Source organism: Chanos chanos, chromosome 11 (assembly GCF_902362185.1).
Source record: "Chanos chanos chromosome 11, fChaCha1.1, whole genome shotgun sequence".
Lineage (NCBI taxonomy): Eukaryota > Metazoa > Chordata > Actinopteri > Gonorynchiformes > Chanidae > Chanos > Chanos chanos.
This window is the reverse complement of record NC_044505.1, coordinates 9,994,240-10,004,239: the sequence shown is the minus strand read 5'-3', so window position 1 is coordinate 10,004,239 and position 10,000 is coordinate 9,994,240. Positions and strand designations below refer to the sequence as shown.

The window sequence follows — 10,000 nt, the reverse complement described above, 5'->3', positions numbered from 1 at the left end:
CTCCGACACTTCCAAATAAGGCAGTCTATAATATGCAGCTGTGTGGGCGGAGATTTATAATGGCTCGCCTGAGAGCCATAATTGAGCAATTTATCTTTTGCCAGTAGATTCAGCGCAATAATCTCTGCATATGCAGGCAATTCAGTAAATGTCATGCACGTCTTTATGCCTGATGAATAAACGCATATTAATAAGAACATAATAAGCGTCTGCACTGGTGCTACTGAAACATGCTATGTAGCTTATACTTGTGGTGTTGTTAGAAGCCGAATATGGTTTGTCGTCGCACGCTATAAATGCACTCAGTGCATAGAGGTTTCTCTAAGTCACCTAGCAAAGTGCACTAAACATAAATTCGGCAAAATTTAGGTGTAATCCTTTGGAAAATGTCTGTAATCCTGAAATCCATGATAGTCTAGGCTAAGATTCATGCGCAGATATCTGTATTATGGAATGACACACATTGATCGTTTCAAACATATGTTGTACATGATGTGCCGTCGATACGAGTTTTCAGAGAGAAGAATGAATATGTTGCCTCATGCAGCGTGAGTTTCTTAAGAGATCAAGGACAAAGCTTCAAGTTTCCAAGCGCAGGGCTGTGTTCGTGGCAATGCACGTGTGGAAGTGTTCTGCTTTCTCTAACTCTGACAAAATGTCTTGTTACATTTTAAAATAACATGACATGGCAGTCGTTGCGTGATTTAAACCGTCAAATATGAAAAAAAGGTTTTTGTAAAAGAAAAATGATCGTATTCCTGCTTTCAGCGGCCTTGTGATGTGCTTCGTAAGAGGCTTATGTGCCACTGAAGTTGTCGTAACGTGTTACATCAAACGTAAAACCATGGCTTCGTCGCTATTACTAAGGGACAATTTTGTGACGTTGGAGTATGAAGTTGCCAAGTGTGTCTCAGTAGGTGTGTTGAGCGAACCTCAATATATCTCTAACAGACCTTCCAGAAGCCTAGATTAATCTCCATTCTCAAGTTTAATGGTTTTATCCTAAGCTTTTCCACTTGAGAATGAAGTTTCTTGGACTGCCACATAAATGGAAAAATTACTTGCCTCCGTGGTTATGGGTGAACCCTCTGACACCAATCTATTTTCATACAGACCGTAATTAGTCCACAGAAAAGAGCTTGAACTCGGTCTCTCGGTGTAACAGAGGTGGTCGTTCAACAAGAGCGTCTGGAATTATCTGGGGGCAAGTTGGATGGCCTTCGTAATTGACAGAGACCACACTTTGCCATTATCAAAGCACACAGTTCATTCCTCGCACGCTCACCCACGCGCTCTCCAAAGCCGGACCTGCTTCTTTTCAGCTTGTAATTGAGCTGCGAGAAGTGTGCCCTGTCGCTTTGACGGCGAGAAAACAAAACACATCAAAACAAAACAGAACGTTAAAGAAATGCGAAGAAATCAGAAAAATAGCTGGAAACTATGTTTGTTCTGAGAGTTCTTTAAACTATGATGGAGGAATCTGACGAGCTTTGAGACTGAGGTATTTGACGTTTTAACTCGATGGCATACTGTGGAGAATATCTCTGAAAAACCGTCACGAACAGCAGAACTGTATTTAATTGGGTAAACAAATCGAGCACTCTCTCAGAAAGGTATTTTTGTTCTCAGAAGTGGAAGAACCATGAGGCCTATGGAGAGAGTATTTAAAACATGGCTCTCGCTAACAAGGTGGAGCCAGCCAGGAATGTGAAAATCAGTAATCGAATTTATGTCTAATTGACTCATTCTTATGACTGCCCTGTTTATTGCAATATAATGCACAGAAAGGTTAAGATGTAATTTATTGAGGCAAATTTAAAAATGCTGATAATGACCAGGGCTCCAAACTAACAGACCATGAGCTCCCTGAAAAGCCACGTTTGGCAGCGAGGAACCTTTGAGCGCGTGCCCGCACGGCTTATCGTCCGATTCCAGAACAGTGACACAGAGCTGGGGAATATGGTCAACCCAGCAATAAATATGAGTGGGCGCAAAGAACAGATGCACCTTAGGCCCAGCTGTGCCGTACACACCGCCCACGGCAACAAGAGCCAGCCTCCACCGCTCACCCTGGCAACCACGGCTCATTCAGCAAGGGCTCCAATCGAGCATGCTTGGCGCGAGAGCCAGACTAGACCCTTATGTATTATATACACGCAGCGCTGCGTCCTCCTGAGATGGAGACGCACATGCACTGACGCTGAGTGCTTTCTTCTGAAGATCACTTCATGAGTGCGCACATGTTCATTCCCTGATATGACTCACGGACAGTTTTCTCTGTTCCCTCAATGACAGTACCATCTCATTGGTACGTTAATGTTTTGACACGCCACTACGCCTGTGGAGCGTAGCTAGTATATAGTAGCGAGTGTATAGCTCACAGTGCAGTATATTTTATAAGGAAAAATTCATCCAAAAGAGCTAGGATAAACGCGCAATTAATTGCCTCGGTGATGCATTAAATGCATTTATTAGCTAAAATGAATTTGAGAATATTGTAATACCCAGATTATCATACTTAAGGTTATATCGTGCTCAATCTGATAGAATTAGAGTCTTATGCACACTATTAATCTGATAGCCGGAGCTAAAAAATTACGATGAGGATGGGGAAGTGCAGAAATGTATTTGCCTGTGAGTGACTTTCTAATTTAAGCAAGCGGTTGCTCGGGCATATTTACTGAGCGAGTGGAGGAATGTACTGTCAGTCAGACGCACTTCTGGGGCGGGTTTACGCTGCCCCCGCCGTTGAAGACTGTTGAGATATGTCTGAATGTGTCAAGAAACACTTCCGCGTGCCGCACGCTATTCAAACGCACCGGTTACTGACGGGTCTGGGTTTGTTTTTTTCACGTTGTATTTGAGTAGAACATTTTGGTTTTGTCACTGTCGCTCCATGAAGACAGCATAAGATGACTTGCATTGTCTTCTAGATTATGAGGCATTTTAAAACTGATATGTTTTTGCGTTTAACGTTCTCAACGAACCAGTCGTGTAGTGGATTGTGGCGTAAACGGCTGGAGAGCTGTCCGGGGTACTGAAAGTCAAGAATTCTGAAGCACCGAAGAGGGCAAAGGCTTTCCGGAGTGTGTCTATGCAACTCAAGTCTTGAGATGACTCGGAAAGGGCTGCATTCTGTAGCTGTCTGGGGATTCATCGCTTGGGAAATAGCAGTTTTACTGAGGTAAGGTTACGCACTGTGGACGGTCATGGTCCTTAGAAAAAGTCACCCTTTAAATAAAAAAGAACGCAAGCCGATCCTCAAGCCTTGAGTAGTAACGTAGGTTGCTATTTCATGTTGTTTAACAAGTAAAATTTAAACGATTAAAATAACGTTATTAATAGAGATGCAAAGATATTTAATCAGAGTTTCGCCAGACGCCATGAACTTTACGCAGTCAGAAAACAGACATTACTCATATATTTGACGATTACCAGCTTCAGTTAAAACGGGGAATCATATCAGAAACAAAATCTTCTTAGAAAGTCAACAAGGGTTTCTTGTTTGAACAATACGCTGGCGGACTGTGATCTGTTCTGAAGCTGTTTTTGGACGTTGCCCAAGAAACAAGGTCGTTTTAGCACTGTACGCGTGCAGCGCGTAGTTTCCTCGTTACGACAAAAACCGTTTCACTTGGCATTTAGGATTTATATGACGTGTCTCTGAAATCCCTCTCCTCGAATGGCTTTTGCTCACAGTGACGCCGTAGAAAGTTTCCCTTGTTTATGCGGAGAGTAACAGGTGATATTGATGTGTATGGGCTCCAGCATTTTTACGCTTAAGATAAACTGCTGAATATTAGGTGATCAACTGACAGTTTTAATATGACATAATAAGTTAATATCGCGATTCAGTCACGCTCAGTCAGTTAAGAAATGCATGACTGAAATCGGGCTAATGTTTGGTGACTACATGTGATATTACAGTAAAATCCCACTGTCTATTATGTCTTAGAGTACAGAGCAATTACTGTCCTCGCTCTGCATTTGTTACGTAATGTAATGTCCCGTTGGCGGAGTGTTGGTGCTAGTGAAATATTAAAAGCTTAGCGGGAAAGAGATTTCTTCACAGGGTCTCCCCAGTCTCTCTCTCTCTCTCTCTCTCTCTCTCTCTCTCAAATTTTTGTCATAGGCTCTTTTTCTCTTATTCAAATGAGTGAATTATAGAAGTAACACGTGAAAAACCCATTACGTTAGCCTATAACTATTTGCACACGATTAATAATATCTGTTATCTATTTTATATCTTAAACTATGTGAGGTAATACATTCTGTACACAGTATGGTTAGCCATACAATGTTTGCCTTGGACTTCAAAGCAGCGTATTGTGTGCCCAAAGTTGATGTTTAACTGGGATAGAGGCAGGGGTGCATCAAATAATGACGTTGGTTTGACGTTTTTGTAACAGAGCTGGAAATGTGCAGGTAACAGAGTGTTGTGAAGTGTCAGTGTTTGCTGGCTATTCTAAGTTGTACACACCGTCATATAAACGGCCCTGGGATGTGTGGTGTCTGGTGCTTCAATTGCTCTTGTCATTATTTTGTTCCATGTGACATATTTCCAGGTCTTCTCAATCTTCTGGAATAATAAAAATTGTTAACAAAAGAAGAAGCTCCCTGTCAAGCCTTACTAGACCTTTGTAAAGCTACTGGTTTATGATGCGATGAATAATGTATGTTTCATTTGTCGGTGATACTCAGGCCCACACTTGCATTATATCTTGCATTATTGATGTCTTGGCTGTTGTAGCGTCTCCGTCTCCTCACACTCTGCCAGCGTGAGTTCAGTACTGCTCAACAGAGACAGAGAGAAAGCATACCTGAAGTCACTACCGTAGTCTTCCTAACAAAGGGAACCGTGTATGCATTTCAAATGCTATATAGGCAAACTTTTGTTTGAAGTACACAACGCGTTGCTCTCTTTTCGTTCACCATACAACAGGTTTCACTCGACCAACAGGTTTCCAGAGGTAGTATATGCTAAAAAAAAAAGCTCAGAGAACTGAACGCTGGATAGGGAGAGTACACCTGGATCCAGAGGCAGCTCCTTTAACATTTCCTCGCGCAGTAGTTATTTCGCTATGCCGTCCAGCATCAAGGAAAGCATCAAGGAAACCATACGGTCAGGGCGTGCGATGTCGAGCGCGAGCATTTTTTTACTTCTCTCGTTGGTGCACAGGTAATGTGATAACGAGACCGAGACTCCAGAATTCTGTGACCTTCTGCTGTTTTCCGTTTGCGGGCTTCTGTCATACAACAGTTACGAATAAACTGTTCTCGCAATTTTAGTGAGCAGCATCTGGTTACGTAAGATTTAGTCCTGTGATAAAAAAGTATGGAAAACAGAATAACAAAGTTTTATGTGGCCTAGGTTTGAGTCCTTTGTTTTATCATGGGAAATAAAAAGTGAAAAGGTTCATCTGGATCAGGAGCTGCATTTAGTCAAACCACTTCACACAGCTATAGTGATAAATGTAGACTCTATGTAGACTGTTATTCTACAAAAGATGGTCCCAACACCTTTGTCCATCACACAACATGACTGGATCAAGAAATGCACTAAACTGGCCCTTTTTTGGTTGTCTCTCCTTATTGTCTTAGTTGAACAGATTTTTTTTAAATTAAATTGTTTAAAATAAATCCTGAGTGTCCCATAAAAAGACATTTCACAGATATATTTAATGTTTAAAGGTCAAGTTATGGTCTATGAATAGTTACTGGGAAAGAAAGAGCTACTTGGACTCATTCACATTTCCATGATATTTCTCATGTTGCTTTGCGGATTTATTTACTCTAAGGACGGTTTCTTAAAATTTAGGTCACATCAATCAGTAGAAGAATAGAACAGGCACTTGCTGGATATCTGTTGAAGGAATGCAAGGCATTGGCAAACTGTCAAAAATTTATGAATTTTCAAGCCAAGAGAGCTATCGTATCATAAAGGCCAACACCGAAGGTCAAAACCGAACACAGTCCACACTATTCAGCTCTGGAATGAGATTTTGCTCAGCTGACAATTACGTCGATGCCTCTTTGTGTAAGAGCAAGTGGAGAGTGCTGTGTCAAAATTAGTTTAAAAAAAAAGAAAGAAAAGAAAAGAAAAAAGTATTGTGGCAATGCTCTTCTTTCCTGTGATGAATCCAGAACTCAGGTAAAATGGGACTTAGCAGAATAAATATTTAAAGGTACAGGGAAGGGTCCTGTGTAGCTATGGTCATGTTTACATGGAGTTCCCGCCTGCATCAGGGGATTATCTCTTAGGTAAACAACATGGTTCTAGTCAAAGCATTGCGCTTCTGCAAGCCAGCAAACACATGCAAACACATGCACACACACAGACACACAAAAACACACACACACACAATCAAATACAAAGACACTATCTTAAACTGAAGACGAGTTCAAACTTATATGTACTATTGCTTCCCTCATGGACTCATATTTAAGTACATACACATACACAAATCTTTCCCACTTTTTCTGTCCATGCACGTAGTACAGTATAGAATTCACATGTACACACGACTGGATGTCCATGATCTGTTCAAAGACTCATATGAGAGATAGCTTTCACATAGCTCATCCCTCCGTCTAAAGCCAATGTGCTGATGGCAGTCCTGTCAGTGCTGATTGGCTCTCAAGTGCACAGCTTAGTGTCTGTTTTCCGTGACTGTCCACTGAAAGGGCATTATGGGTGATCAGTGCTAAGATGGATTTGAATTGTTTTTGCTATTGATGTCAGCGGTCATGTGTAAAACATTTTGTGAAGTCTGTGTAATTTTTGTTTTGTATTAGATGTTTACTGTTGATAGATTCTTTCCTGAACCTTTACGTTGCCAGGCCAACGGAATTATGACATCATCCATCATCTAAGAGTAGTTAAACATTTAAGTGGCTTTTGACAAACATGTTAGCCTAACCTTTAATTCAGAATTAATTCGGAGCACCATGAACCAATACTGTGGAAAAAACTCACAGGAAAAGTGCACAGACAAACATAAGAGAGGACAAAAACATTAAGCCACATGTGTATAATGAGTTGAATACCGCACTTCATGCATAGGCAGAGTGAGTGGGAAGGTTTGTGCTATGTGACATTAATAATGAAGTTATGTACATTAGAGAACAATGAGGAGCAGACATGATATTAATTATGTACTGCTTGCATTAAGCAGCAAAGAGCAGAATGGATGGATGGAGAAGACAGGAGTTATTTTTATACCTCTGTTACTGTAGTTACTAAAGTTGTTCTACTACTGTTTGGCTATTTTACCTCTTTGTTTGATATATTTTGTTCAGTCTTAGATTTCAGAATCAGAGAGAGAGAGAGAGAGAGAATGAATGCATAGTTAGGTGGAAAGAGAGAGAGAAGAGAATAAATACCATGGTAAATAGAGGGATGGAGAGGGTGGAGGCAGAAAGAGATGGACAGAGAGAGACAGAAGAGTTAAAAAAAGACAGAGAGAGAGAGAGAGAGAGAGAAAGAAAGAATGAAAGAAAGATGGATCTGGAGAGAAAGAGAACCCAGCGAGTTAGCAAGGATTCTCCACTTTACTCTTTTATTAGTGTCTTTTGCCGCAGCAGGGTTGAGCTGTCAACTCATATAACCCAAATAGAGTAAGACAGAGCTTCAGCCAATCAAAGGCCAAGGTTCCCACCGCGGCCACAGACAGTACAAGTCACTTTGTCTTTGAGCTTGGCTCAGCTCGCATGGGAATTCTCTGCCTCTTAGTTAACCCCATTGACCACAAACACAATCTATACAGTTTATAAGTGCAACCCCTTTGATTTTTAATCACGGGGGGTCTTTTGAAATGCTTTTCATAGACTGCCAGTATGCTATACAATTACTGTAATCTACAATCTACGACACGACAAAAACGAGAAATCGGCCCGTCACTAAATTGTTTATCGCCAAGCACAGCATGTTTTATATGGATTCATTTCATTCTTATGGTGTTTGGTATCTATAATAAAACCACTGATATTTATTGAACTTGATTAAAAATACAATTGTCCTCTTTTCCGAGAGAATTGAGTTCACTGTCACTTCAGATGTCGCTTGGTGAAAGATGTAATTTGTTTCATCAAAAACCGATTTCCCGCTTAATCCAGAAGACATCGTGTATCCTCGATCCTCAGCGCCAACATTAAAAGAGCAAATACATTTCTGTATGTATTGTTCAAGAAGTTCTGAACAGCACATTCGTCCATATGATGATGAGGAGGACAGATGTGAGTCCACATCTGTGCCTTTCTTTCTCTCTTTATCCCATCTCTCCATCTCTATCGCTCCCTCCACCGGACCGTCGTTCATCAGAGCGGAATGTTCCGGCAAGCGCGGGCAGTTCACCCCCCCCGGCAGACTGCTGGCTTTGTATTCTCTCTCTCTCTCTGCCTGTCTCTCACTCTCTCTCTCTCTCTTCACGTCCATTATACCTCTCCATATCTCCATTAGCACTGACCCCCGTATTTCTATCCTCTGGTCCCATCTCTTTTGAACACTATCTCTCTCTCTCTCCTCCCCTCTCTCTCCTTCTCTACCTCTTTTTTTCTGTCTTTGGGTGCTCTGGTTCTTTTCTTTGTCTTTTTCTTTTTTTTTTTTGTGCTGAGGATTGTCTCGCCGTTGTCTAACCCCTCTGTAGACGTTTACTGTAAACGGATGGATTAGGGAGCTGTTGCATTATGGATAAGAGCGGAAGCATCGATTTGTTCATTAAAATATTCTGCCAGTGTTTTCTTGGAATACCTTTTCTCTGTGGTTTGCGGTGCACAGAGAGGAAAGAAACAGTAAAAGAGAGACTGACAGAGAGAAATAGGTGGGGGTGGGGGTGAGAGAGAGAGAGAGAGGGAGAGAGAGAGAAGCTTTAAGCAGCTTAAAAAAATGTTTATTTAAGTTCTCAAAGCGATTCTGAATCTAGCAGAGCGGAAAGTGTCATGGATCGTGATTTCAGATCCAGAGCTAATTTTATGTACATACATAAGCAGCTGTGAAGGCTGTTACTTTAATACCCCCCCCCCAAAAAAAAACCTCAAATCGCTAAGTATCCACCCATCTCGATGTGATCAAACTCCATAGTTTCGGCCCCATAACCACTTGTTTTCATCTTGTAGTGTACTCATTTAAACTCTGACAACATGAACACAACTGGGTTGTCATTTTTTTTTTTTTTTTTCTCAGAATTATGGTTGCGGTGCAATATGGACATGTTGAGACATGAACAACTCCCCTGAAGATAACAGACTAAATGACTGGCTGACTCGCAGGTCACTGGCCTACGCACAGAAGTCATTATGTAAGAGAAAGAGTCAGCAGCTGGAAACACACACACACACACACACACACACACACACGTGCACAAACGCGCACACACATACACATGCACGCACAAACACATACATACATACACACATGCATATACGCACACACACACACTCACTCACATACACGCTCACATGCTTGCGCGCGCACACACACACACGCACATGCACGCACAAACACACACACACACGTGCTATGGCATTCCGTCCAAACAGGCAGCCCTAGACTCCTTTTTATTTCTCTCTGAGAGATGTACCAGATGCCGCTGAAACACAATTACCGTCGTTTTATTGAAAATAAATTCAACATCGGGGTGAAAAATCGATGTGTAGCACGGGCCGTGTGCCACCTGAGTGCCGAGGCGTGAGAGAGATCTGGACACCGAAGTCGTGCTAAAAGCACCGTCAGTCCGGCGCGCCTGCTCTTCCGCAGCGCCGCGAGGGCGGTGACCTCAGACAGGGGTGACAGGGTCCCCGCCTGTCCTAAAATAAGCCAGATGTGGCCGCGAGTGTGACATTTAAACTCAGCCTCTGTCACACATTGGTGTCATCTCCATCGCACACCACTGAACCGTGCGTGCCTACGCGTGCGCGCCCACACACACACACACACACACACACACATACCTCCATACCTCAGTGTGTTGAGGGGAGTATGTGAGGCCAGTGATCGGTGATG

At 42.1% G+C, this 10,000-nt stretch overlaps 1 protein-coding gene across 1 annotated transcript in view; it reads left to right on the top strand.

The window, feature by feature from the left end:
• Positions 1-3,113: 3,113 nt before the first annotated feature.
• glra3 (glycine receptor, alpha 3) overlaps positions 3,114-10,000 on the top strand; it is a 51,362-nt gene continuing 44,475 nt past the window's right edge. The window contains exon 1 of the mRNA XM_030787946.1: positions 3,114-3,184. Within this exon, the coding sequence (XP_030643806.1) occupies positions 3,114-3,184 (71 nt within the window). The remainder of the gene's footprint in view (positions 3,185-10,000) is intronic.